Source organism: Juglans regia, chromosome 2, assembly GCF_001411555.2.
Source record: "Juglans regia cultivar Chandler chromosome 2, Walnut 2.0, whole genome shotgun sequence".
NCBI classification, from domain to species: Eukaryota; Viridiplantae; Streptophyta; class Magnoliopsida; order Fagales; family Juglandaceae; genus Juglans; species Juglans regia.
The window spans coordinates 29,806,547-29,819,408 of NC_049902.1; the positions used below are offsets into that span (position 1 = coordinate 29,806,547).

Genomic DNA, 12,862 nt, shown 5'->3' on the forward strand with positions numbered 1-12,862 from the left:
CTGCTAAAGCTGCTCCAAGAGTAAGAGTCCTTTGATATTTAAAATATCTCAAAATATCTTTAAATAATAATAAAATAATTTAAATTAAGTTATTTTATTAGAGTTTAAAAAATAAGAGAAAAAATTGAATAAAAATATTATAAAGTTAGAAAAATTTTCATATTATTTTTTCATATTATTTTTGTTTTGAAATTTGAAATAGTATTTTTTTTTTGTATTTTATTTAGAAGTTTAGAAAAATTATAATAATTTGATAATGATCAGATGAAAAAGTTCAAGATTTAAAATTGAAAAATATTTTGTGTTTGAGTGTTGTTTGAAAAGCAAATATTTGAGAATACTTTGTAAGAGTTATGTTGCTAAACGGACCCGAAAAGAAGTTTATGTTGAACAAAGAACAAAATCTTAAAGTTCGTCCTGTGCAAGGAAACGTTTGGATGCTAAGGGATTTTATATGATCTGTGAATTGTAGTAAAAAGTAGTGAACTGTTTGTGAATAGTAATAAATAGGATTTTATATGATCTGTGAATTGTAGTAAAAAGTAATCAACTGTTTGTGAATAGTAATAAATAATAGTGAAATAGTATGAGATTTCTTCACTTACGAAACACAGCGATTGGAATATAATGTAATACCCGGCAATATTCATGAAGTAGAAGCATTTGCAGCTGATTCCCTAGACATCAGATTCTTCTATCAAAGCCAGCAATTGTTGTCATCAAAGAGAACTATGAGACCTAACTGCTACACTCTCCCAAGGTTGCGTGTGAACAAAATAATTCTCGTGTTTACAAATTACAGGAACAGATTGATCGTCATATATTTTGACAACAAAATCTATTCATAAAATTAAATTCTGCTTGTGAATTTATTCAAACATTATCGGTTAAAGAAGCTGCAAGGGAATCAGATTCTGACTCCATGATTCTTTGGTTCAGCTTTGTTAATGTTTGTATCCTAAAAATTTGTCTTCCTTTGTTAAGAATAAGAGGACAGCACCAAAAGTAATTAATGTGTCTGAGCCTTTTTGTTTGTGGCTGAACGGAACCGAAATTAGAAGAATATTTCAGGCATAATAATATAAAGAGTAATGCTATACAATCTAGGAGTTTTAGGGTGGGTAAGACCTGTCGCGTACTTCGTTTGAAAAGATTAAAATTTGTTATTAAAAAAATTATTTTTTCATACGAATCTAAAATTTAATCACTTTTTTAAAGAAAATGTATTAAATTTACACATTTTAAAATTATAAATATTATTTTTCTAATATAAATGAGTGCCTTGCCTGCAGAGCTAACAGTTCAATTATTATTGCAAAAACCATTATACTATTAAAAATGGATTTTTCCTACAATATTCCTTTAGCTAAAACGAGATCCAGGTCTCTCTAGCCCCTTCTCATATTCTAGACTTCGCTCACGGTTGATTGAGCAATCATCACTGCCTTCGCCCTTGTGCAATAAACAGCAAAACTGGATGTAGATATGTATATATGTAACATCAAAGCTGCCTCAGGGCACATTAATTCGAAACTTGCAAGGATAGCTCTAGAATAAATGTGGACTCTGATATATAGTTTTCAGTGTTGCTCGGAGGCATTAAATTGAGAAACTCTCAACCCCTTAGCTCGCCTATCATAATGTTACAGGAAAAAAAAATTCACAATGTTCGAAATGCTTCGCTTTCAAAAAATAAATGCACCTTCATTCTTTTTTGTTCTCTATGATCTTCTACAGCAGTCACCAATGTTCTCTTTTCAGGATGTCTATAAAAGAGCAACCTGGGACTGAGTCTGCTCAACTCAAAAGACATAGTGGAAAAAGGTAATCAAAAGACATAGTGGAAAAAGGTAAGGATGAGTACTGGAAATAGCTGTACGAACGGTACTGCTTATGCCATGGAAGGGACAAAGCAAAATGGGCAACACTTAGTGAGCAAGAGCAGCAACAGCAAGTGCTACCAATTCCAGATGCCTCTGCACTACCCAAGTTACGAAAGAAACGATTACGAGACCATGCCCGAGTGGAAACTGGACAGACTCCTCAATGAGTACGGCCTGCCTGTCACCGGAGATGTCACCCAAAAGAGGAAGTTCGCCATGGGAGCGTTCCTCTGGCCTTCCCAAGATTGAACATATACAAGTCCATCATCCCATATATTTATTTATATAGATGTTGCACTTTGTTCCTGAAACTTATTAGTTATTACTGAGAAATAGCATAGATGATGGATAATCTTGGATTAATGTCTTTGAGGTTTGTTTAGATTGTGTGATGTATTTTCAATATTGTAAGACTGATCTTGATGAGTCTGTGTAATATTATTAATGCGAAAACATTTTTTTTTAAGATTTATAATTTTATCTTATGATATTACTGAGTTCAATTTTGGAAGAAGAACGTGGCGGCGCCCCAACCCTATATATGTTTTGACTGTTTTTCATCATCCTAATTACGTTGGTGCCCCCCCCCCCCCCCCCCCCCAAATCTTAAAATTCCAGACTGACTTAGTTCAATTGTCATCCGTTCATATACTCCTCACTCCCGAATTAATAACAAAGGTCATTTTCTCTCCCCAGATAGAGGTCATTTTCTCTCTACCCAAACTTCGGCATCCTTCCATTTCCTCTACCCAAAGGGGGGTTGGAGCTTCAGCTCCTCCCTCCCTCCCTCCTCCTGTCCGGTCAGCGCCAGAACTGTCCATAGAGTTTTTTTTTTCTCGTGCATTTCACGCGCTTCCGTGCCAGATAGAGCCTACCGTCGTCACGCACGACACCACTGGGATAAGTGACTTCAGATCTCTCAGATCCGACTACCGCCTTATTTTCTAGAGTGAAGCGTGAACTACATGTGCCATCATAGACAGTGAAGGTCATATGTCGGCGTATCGACATATCCTTCGTTTGCTACGTTCCTATGTTCCTGCTTTCTCTAATCAAGGATCAAGACAAAATGGTCACAGAAGACTCCTATAGCCAATCCAGACAAATAAGCTGTAGCACACACCGTTTCATTGCGACTTTTAGTCGCAGTCTAATAGTCTGTTTATCAAACTATATAAAAATTGCTTCAAACGGCTTCCCCTTAGTGGGAAATGGGTGGGAGTCAATTTTTGGTTCCACATCCCTCTTTATTATTATTATTATTTTATTGGTGTTGTATTTGTTTGTTTTGGGATGATTGTTAGGACTCCCATCTCATTGAATCTTGTATCATGTAATCATTTAGTTTATCTATGAATTTGTTTGCTTGGAGAAAAAAGAAGAAGAAGCTATATGTAGTTAGTATAGAGGTTTAATTTGTAATGACTTGTTAACGTCAGCTCGTGCGTCCACTGTTTCTAAGCAAAAAATGGATATGCTATTCCCTTGATAGATTGTCATGATCTCCAAGATTTCACTGCTTGGATCTATCATCTCATTCTATTTATACATCCTTTCATGATCATAATAGTGTTAGGCTACATGTGGTTGCAACGCATGGAGAATGAAAAAATCTATTTACAAGTCTATTTATTAATTAGCACATCAAATATTATTGATGTACATCAACTAACATAAAAAAGCATCGGTGTTATGACTTTTTATAATTGTAATGGATGTCATAAAAAAATATGTATTTACGCATCATTTTGTAAGTAGCAGAATTCGCGAAAGATGATTTTTGCATGTAAAATATTGTGTTAGTAGATAGTTTCCGGTAGCTTTCGGGTATAAGGTGATTTCTATTAGAAAATAGGTTGTGTTAGAGGCAAAAGGAGTGCTCCCTTGGAGACAATATTAGAATAAAAGGAGGGAGGACTGAGGAGGTGAAAAAACCAGCTTGTACCATGTGGAATTTGTGGTGTGTGTTTGTCTGTCTGTCTGTCTTAGCAAGCATTTTGGAAAGTCTTACCTGCAATTTTTCAGATTATTGGCAGAATTTGAACAGAAATATGGCTTTTTCTTTCACTATTGACAAGGCGTTCTGGAATATCATGTATAAAAGAAATTAAATAACCTTTAAAAAAAATAGGCAGTTCAATACCTAGGGGCTAGGCCCTCTTTTTTCCGGCAATTAACGTTTGTTTGAGCCTCCATTCCATGGAAATGGATGAGTTTTGACAAAGGTTAATCATATATTGGTGTGCTAAATCTCCCTATACTTAAAAAAGGTTATAAACGGATGAACAGGAATAAACAGTTATATGTGTTTGACACTTTATTTCTTCCATCTATGGCCATGTGTGCTTAGTTCTTATTACGGTTTTCTACTTGTTTTTGTAATTTACTTTCTGCATGTCCAGTTCTACAGCTTTAAGGTACTATGTGAAGTGATATTTCATTTTTCTCATCTCTCTCTCTCTCTCTCCCCATTAGCCGGCAACCTTCTTCAAAGAGTAGGCGCTGGTCTTCTCTATCCTCGATGCCACTGTGATTTGGGTATAAATTTTGTGAAAATATAGATTTTTTTTTTTTTTTGCATGTTTTTGAAGATGATCCAAAATCTAATTTTGGATTTTTTATTTTTTATTTACACATTGTGATAGATCTATTTTCTGCATTTTCTCTCTTCTTTTGGTCTTCTCTTGGTGGTGCAGGGGACAGAGGCAATAGCTAAGGGAGGTGGGGCTTGGACATGGGCCATTGTGGTCTAAGGTAGTTGGTGGCGGCACAGGGAAGGCTAGAGGCCGTGGGTTGAGAGATAGAGAATGAGAGAGGAACGATGGGCTGGGCTGGATCAGTGGCAGATCAGGGTGGCTCGATTGAGAGGAGGCCCACAGTGCCTTGTGGTGGTGCTGCGAGCGGCTGTGGGTGGCGGGCTAGGTGTGGGTACACCAATCTGTCTAGATTCAAGAGGGAGAGAGATCCAAGGGGAGGGAAAGGGCTTGCCACCTTATGTTGGTGGTCGACATGGGGAGATCGATGGAGTTGAGGTCGACGGGGCTAGGCCCAGTGGGCAGCGCATGACGGCGATACAAGGATCTAACGAGATCCGAGAGATAGAGAGTGGGCTTCAGGAAGGGAGAGAGAGAAGGACCTGAGGTAGGGAAGTCGCTGGTGACGGCTGGCTGTGGAGAGGTGGCATGAGGGAGAAATGGTGTTGCTGATATTGGGTTTTGAGGAATTTTAGTTGTTCATTATTTGAGCCACTTTGATTTTTTTTTTTTTTCTTGATATGTTTGCTTGCTTGGAAATGCGAGAAGAGAGAAAGAAAGGGTTTCTAACTCTAAGGTATTTATTTTAGCTTTTCTTTGTTTGGTTGTTGGGTAAGAGAGTGTAGGAGATGAAAAAAGGACAAAATTTCTTGAGTTCTTTGTTTTCTTTCACTCTCTGTAGCTCACCGATGATAGATCAAAGCATCCATAATGCATCGTTCAAAGTAAATGATAATGCAATAATTTTATCCTATAACAAATTATAATATAAGTAATGTTCATCCATATACTTTAATTAAAGAAATATTAATAATAAAGAATAATAATATTTTATTATTATAAAGTGTGCGATAGCTAATTTAATGTAGGTTTCAAGTAATGAGTGATTGGCTAAAAGAAAAAAAAAATTACATTTTAGTCAAATTTATAACTTTTTTATCTACTTGTAAAAATTCTGTAAATTAAAGAGTTGTCTTGTTAATGAGATAAAAACATAGAAAACATTCAATTGAGCATATATATATATATATAATATATATATATATGCATATATACATATATAATATGCGCGCGCGCTATAAAAATAATGAATAAATATAATAGGGTTGCCATCGCAAGTACGAGTTGTATGTGTAGTACTTCGCTTCAAGTTAATAGTTCGTATTAAATATGACACCAAATGACGACTACACACGACCTCTCATCAACGGCATCAACGTTATAGAATGTCAAGTTGTTGTCTATCGGTGTAATCAGTCCGATCTGAAAGAGGTTAGGGATTAAAAATTTCAGTCCATCATTTTTATCAAACTGGACTATTAGCTATTGATCCGGTCGGTCTATGAACATTTTTTTCTCTTTTTTTTTTTTACAAAAAAATTAATATAAAAATTAATTAAATTAATAAAATTAATATAAGTGATATCTTTAACATTTTATATATGGTTAATAAATATTAAATAATTTTATTGTATATATGATCAATATCACCCTTGGATGAAAATTAAATAATTAACTTATACAACTACAATATAAAATAATATATTATACATAAAAAAATATTTAAATATATATATATATATATATATATATACATCGGTCAATCTCGATCTGGCCCGATCCAAAAAGTCACACCCTGAGACCGACCAATAAGACTATCGGTTTGGTTGGTTTTTCCAATCCAAACCAATAGCCTTACACCCCTAATCATATCCAATTATGCACATAGTGGTTGTGAATATACGCACGATGCTATGTAAAACCAACTTGAAATGCTATGAAGTGGCAACAGAAAACAATATTCCAAATCTTATTTAGACCCTATTTGGATTTGAAAAATGTTTTATCTCATCATTATAACTTTTCTAAATTTTTACACAAAATATAATAAACAATTCAATTTTTTCAAATTCTAAAATAATAATAATATTAAAAAATAATATTTTAATAATATTTTTTTTAACTTTTATCTTTCATTTAAATTCATCTCATCTTATTTCATCTCATCTCTGAATCCAAACTAACCCCTACTTGTGATATTGTTTTTGAAAATACTAATTGCTTAAAAAAACTCGCACAACTTGAGGGCAAAAATCATATATTTTTCACCTATTTTATTTTGCGGTTTAGGCCATTCCTGACAAGACAGTGGTCCACACTCCACTCTACAGAGTTGGCTATATATTGTACCTGTCAACCGTCGGAACAATGAAGTGGCTCGTGATAAGTACGATTATTTATATTAATACACTCATAAGCTTGCATGTGTAGTTTGCATATCCTAATTAGGAATCTCATTAAATATGATAATTGCTAGCTACCTAGTGACTTGTCATCCACGGCGTGGGCAGTACTATGGAATGCAGACATTTGTATATTACTGACTCTTTTCTGGTACATACAGCCACCCTTTTGGAACCTACCCAATTTAATCAAGGAAAATGATGTACATGCAACTTTTTTTTACAATCTTTTATACAACTCTATTTTAAATAAGTGACATTTTTATAAATTAAGTAATATTAAGTAAATTAAGTAATATTGTTTTACAATAATGTTTGCATAAAGGATTGTATATGTATCATTACTCTTTAATCAATATTTAATACAATTTACTTACCATTTGAAATTGGCATCTTTGATTAGTTGTTTCTTCAAAAGTTTTTTTTTTTTTTTAACCGTGTGTGTCCGGACCAGTTTGGGCGTACCTCGACTAATCTCATCTTCAAAGGTTCTTAGAGAATGTTGTGCTATATTATGAAGAAACAAAGAATCAAATGAAGTATGCCCCCTCATCTACTCGAGTTGCTAGGATTAAAAAAATGAATTTATCAAAAAATATATGAACAGTAATTGAAAGCATGGAAACCATTGACCTAAGAGGGTTTTAGAAAATCTAAACAAATTATAATCGATGTAATTTAAAAGATGGTAATAATATAATTGCTGGCCATATGATTGGTTTGCAAACTGTATCCAACAGTGTATTTGTTGGCATTTGTTGTTACAAGTTAAATGTAAAAATATTAATACAAAGTTTGTTGGCTGGCCTTCTAAATCACAAAGTCCTGGTTGCTAATTATGGGGCGCACAATCTTATTAATTAAATTCCTTATTTTTTTGAAATGAACTTTAACTCATTCATTGAGAGAAACATAAACAAAAAACTACCGATTCCACCTATATATATGCAAGACTAAAAGGCTACACCTCATACCACGTTGTCCTACCCTCCTTTGAATCCCAAAACAGCAATAATTGGAATCCAGATGAGGAGAAACCGAGTTAATATTAAACTTTGATACCCTATTTTAATAAGTGATAAGGGTAGGTGTTATGAGATTCCACGTTGTTTGAGATGTGAAATCTTTTGATTTTTATAATATTCTAATAGGCCTCCAATTATATTATTGATTAGTCTTTTTAGAATATAAGTTATATATATGACTTGAGTCTTCTATTTGAACGTTATAAATTATATTAGAGTCTATCCTAACTAGAAATATTAAATTTGAGCCGTGTCACTGACAACCGAATACAAAGCAAAAACATTATGCAGTTACAAAATAAAGTACGTGAAAAAAAAAGTGTTTCGTTATAATACCAGTTGGTAGGAATGCTTCAAATTAAGGCTGAAAACACAAGTATTTGGTGCGGTTTCGATCCAAAATCGACGCCGTACTGACGGTGGTTGGAGAGTTTCAAAATCCGCCGAGCTAGCCAATTAGGGGGGAGAAAACTGGCATTTTTAGTGTCGTCATGAGTCGGTGCTATTTGTTGGTTTGTCGTTGGTGTCACTGTGAAGGAAAAGGTGAGCGGCAAGCAGTGAAGTTGTAGTTGCAGAAGGAAGAAGCAGAGGGAAGAAGAAGATGGGGGAAGAAGAAGAAGAAGAGGGTTTATTAAAAGAGTTTTGCTACTCATCATTCTCGCACACCAAACACCATACTTTTTTTAGGATTAATTACACTTTACTCCCTCGAACTTTTACTCAATTTACAATGTGCATTCGAAACTAATAATTACATCAAAGTAGACCCTCGAACTTTTAAAACTTTCTAATCCCCTCCTTCCGTCTATCAGCAGCATCAAATCTAACGGAAATTCATTACAAAGATGTAATTTTTATCTAATTTATTATCATTGACCATATAAAATGTAAAATAATATATGCTAGTAATTAATAATAAATCATTAATAAAAATTATTTAATGATTTATTATTTATTATTAATTGATAACATATATTATTTTATATTTTATATGGTCAATGATAATAAATTATATGAAAATTACATTTTTACAGTGAATATTATACACATGAGCAGCATATGCAGTGAATTTTCGTTAGATTTAACGCTGCTAGTAGATGGAAAGGGGGGATTGGGAAGTTTTGAAAATTCGAGAGCTCACTTTGATGCAATTATTAGTTTCGGAAGTACATTTTGAATTGAGTGAAAGTTTGAGGGGGTAAAGTGTAATTAACCATTTTTTATTTTTTTAAAAAAATTTAGTTTTATTCTTCTTAAATTAATTGAATTTTTCTACTCATCATCCATACATCACACAATTGGCGAGAGAGAAAAATAAATAAAAATAAGTGTAATGTGTGGTGTGTAAGGATGATGAATAAAATTTTTCTTATTAAAATTAGGTTAAGCCAAACGGCATCGTTTCACCTAATTTTTTATATATACTCGGCTGGTTCGACGGTTTAGGTTTAGTTCAAACTAAAACTGGACCGGTCGGCATCCGTTTCCTTAATTTTATACCGCCGTCCAACCGATTCTCTGTTGGTTTCTATCGATTCTGAACTCTAGCGGCCAGCCCGCTTTGGCGACGGTCAGTACCCGTCGGTCTTTGTATAGGCCTACTTCAAATGGTGTGCTATAATGGCATGTTGAACAAGCTCAAGCTAATATAGATTTTCTCTTTACAAAATTTGTTTCTGGATTAAACATTTCTTAAATAAAAATTCCATCTTTAGGGCCTCTTCGATTTTGCAGTCTCGAAAGAAAAAACTTTCATACTAATTCGGTTATGCAATCTCCATTTTCATCCTCGCCAGGTGCTCTCTTTCTCTACAGCCTCTTGCAGTGCCGCCCTCTCTCTCTCTCTCTCTCTAAACATAGTTGTTTAATATTTCCTTCATCCAACTTTATTTTCTCATCTGGTTTTTGCTTGGCGGCTTTGTTATTGGGTTAATGTTTCAGACCCTGCTTTGGCTGAATGTTTGGCACTTAGGAAAATTCTGGAGGTTTATATTGATCTGGCTTTTAGTAAAGTGATTTTAGAAGGGGATATCAAGAGTTTTCTTGCTATTCGAGAAAACTGAAAATTACAATTCATTCGAAGAGTGGAAACTCACTAGCTCACTCCCTGGCAAGAGCAACATTGTCTTATGCAGATGAAATAGTGTGGATTGAGGATTTTCCTGAATTTATCTCCATTTGTTTGTTAAAAGACAACTCGTGTACTGCTCCATTTGATTATCTTAAATGAAATGAATGAAGCTTTTTCTCAAAAATTTAATTGAGTTGAGGTTTAGGATGTGGGTTGTGATTTGGTTGGTTATCAATAAAGGATTGGAAACGGGAAAAAAATGTGTATAGTTTTTTTGTTAATTAGGATCCGAGAAAGTGAAATTACAGAAAAAGGTAATTTGGATAATTTGGGGTTTTTTTTTTTTTTTTTTTTTGTTTAATTTGAATCTGAAACAGTAAATGATAGATTTCTGAATTATAGAGTAGAGACAATAATGAAGAAAAATGATTCACACACATTTCCATTAGATGAAGAAGGTATAAATACAGAGGTCGGATCGGTTTGTTTATCCTTGGAAGGGGGTTGGGTCGTTTTAGAAAAAGGATGAGAAAAAAAAAAATCAAAAGAACAAAAGTGATGACATTACTTTTTTATAAGGGAATCATATAATAATGTGGATGGGATAAGGACGGGTGCGAAATTTGCAAAGCAGGGGAAGCATCTCTCTTTTAAATAAATAAATAAATAAAATATCAACCCGAATGATTCGAGTTATATTTCTCCGGATATGGCAGTGGGTCAACACGGGTCGGGCAAAAAACCTATTGGGCGGGCCGAACCACAGGCCTAGACGCAGGGAACTCTATAGACGGAATTGCATGGACATAGGGAACTCCACAGCGCGTGTGAAGTGTATTAACTTTTCTCTACCCGATACTCACGTTTTGAAAAAATAAAATAAAAAGTGACGTGTCATTATGACACATCAGTGTGGATCGGATCCCTGTATCTGTAGCAGCTCAAAAGATTAAAAATAAATAAAAGAAAAGGGGGAAAGGAGGTGGACGAATGAGAAAAGCAGCATATGGGGGAAGACTAGCGGTGGGGTCAATCACAGACTGTCAAAAACCTGAACCGACGGTCACATGGCTTCACTGCATTAACTGCATTTCCGCTCAGCAACACGCAAACAGCCACCACACACACGACACTCCCCCTCGCTCCGAAGAAAAAATCTACACACCTTTTTCTATTATTCACATAATTTTTACACATTACATTTTTTTATTTTTTTTATTTTTATTAAATATTAAATATATAAATAATGATTTAAAGAATTAAATTAATTTAAAAAAATTAAACTCAAAAATATATTTAATAAAAATATTAAAAATTTTAAAAAAATTTGATGTATTGGTTGAAGAGGTTGTATGATATTGATCCGCTCCGTAACATGCGCCTCTACTCTCCCTCTGGGCCCCACATTCCACCTCCACGATTCCTTCCTTTTTCCCGTTTACCGGTTTTACCGGTATTCTCTCTTCTCACCACCACCACCACCCACGATTAATTCCCTATAAAACCACCCCTCCGTCCCCTACGTGCACCCAACACGAACGCCACCGGTCGCTCGCTCGGCTTCGAAACAGAGAAACCCATCCCGAGGAACCTCAGCATTTTCGTTTTCTCTCTCTCTGCTCGGCTCGCTACGGCGGGCTAAGTTTGTCATTTTGAGAGGCTCTGCAGAGAGAGAGAGACCGAGCTTTTTGCTTTGTTTCTTTCAGTTTACTTCGAGTTTTCAGGAAGCTCAAGATTGACATAAGAGAAAAAAGAGAAATGGCCGTTTCTAGGATTTCTTCCGGAGTTGTGGCTGTTGTCGCCGTCTTTTTTGCCGTTATAGTCTTACCTGCCGTTCAGGCTCAGTCCCTCGCTCCCGCTCCTGCCCCTACCAGTGACGGTTAGATCCCTCTCTCTCTCTCTCTCTCTCTCTCTCTCGCTTTCAATGTATATAAATCGGTGTATGTTTAGTATCTGTTTAAGTCTTGTTTCAGATCTGAAATGTAGTGTTTGGGCATGTATGGTATTCACCCTTTATTGGGCAGAGAATCTTAGATGCTTTCAAAATGTTTTCTTGTTTAGTTTATTGCATTGTAGATCTGATTTCTCAAGGTGGAAGGGCAGTAGTTGCTTGTTTGGTAATTTATGAAGATAAGCAATTGGAACGAGGTTTAATCCGAAAGTATAATCACCTAACCTTTGTTTTATTATTCAATCCGGATTACGTGAGAAATTCCAACTGTTTATGATCAAAATGAAATCTACAGAACCACTACAGAACCTTGGAAAACATTCTACATTGTTTAATATTCTGCGAGAAAAGGCAAGAAAATATTGTTTAACATTGGAAGAAACTTTTTGGATACTACCCAGCACTCACCTTTGTGGGCGTGTTATGTGTGATTGTTTTACCCATGTTGTATGATTATGTGATTTAAAGAATTATAACGATAATTTGGTGCTGATGGGGTTGTCATTTGTCTTTAATGGTTGCGTATTTTTTAGGGACATCCATTGACCAAGGCATTGCCTATGTGCTGATGTTGGTGGCGTTGGCGCTCACGTACCTGATCCACGCTGCGGACCTGTTCTACAGCTTCTAAACTCGACACCAATGGCAATGGTATTATGAGGAATTTAGATATGGAAGGAGTTTTCAGAGTAGGGCTTTCAATGTGTGCGCGTGTGGATGTGTTCTACCCTTTTCACTTGATGGGTCTGGGTGTGTATGTAGCGTTCTGACTTTTGACAATTGGTGTTGGGATCTTTGGCTCTTTCCGAATTCAAAAATTTAGTGGAACGATCAAGAATCACGTAAAAGTGATTGAATGTAGTAGAACTCTACTTGACGCCTGTCTCATTCGTTCTCTTCCATTTCTAATATGTGGATTTTCATGTTGTCACTGCG

General features: G+C 35.1%; 1 protein-coding gene across 1 annotated transcript; it reads left to right on the top strand.

The window, feature by feature from the left end:
- The first annotated feature begins 11,302 nt into the window (after positions 1-11,302).
- LOC108980556 (arabinogalactan protein 41-like) lies at positions 11,303-12,862 on the top strand. The gene is made up of 2 exons (XM_018951504.2): positions 11,303-11,854; positions 12,460-12,862. The coding sequence occupies exons 1-2, from the start codon at positions 11,734-11,736 to the stop codon at positions 12,555-12,557; spliced, it is 219 nt and encodes a 72-aa protein (XP_018807049.2). The 5' UTR covers positions 11,303-11,733; the 3' UTR covers positions 12,558-12,862.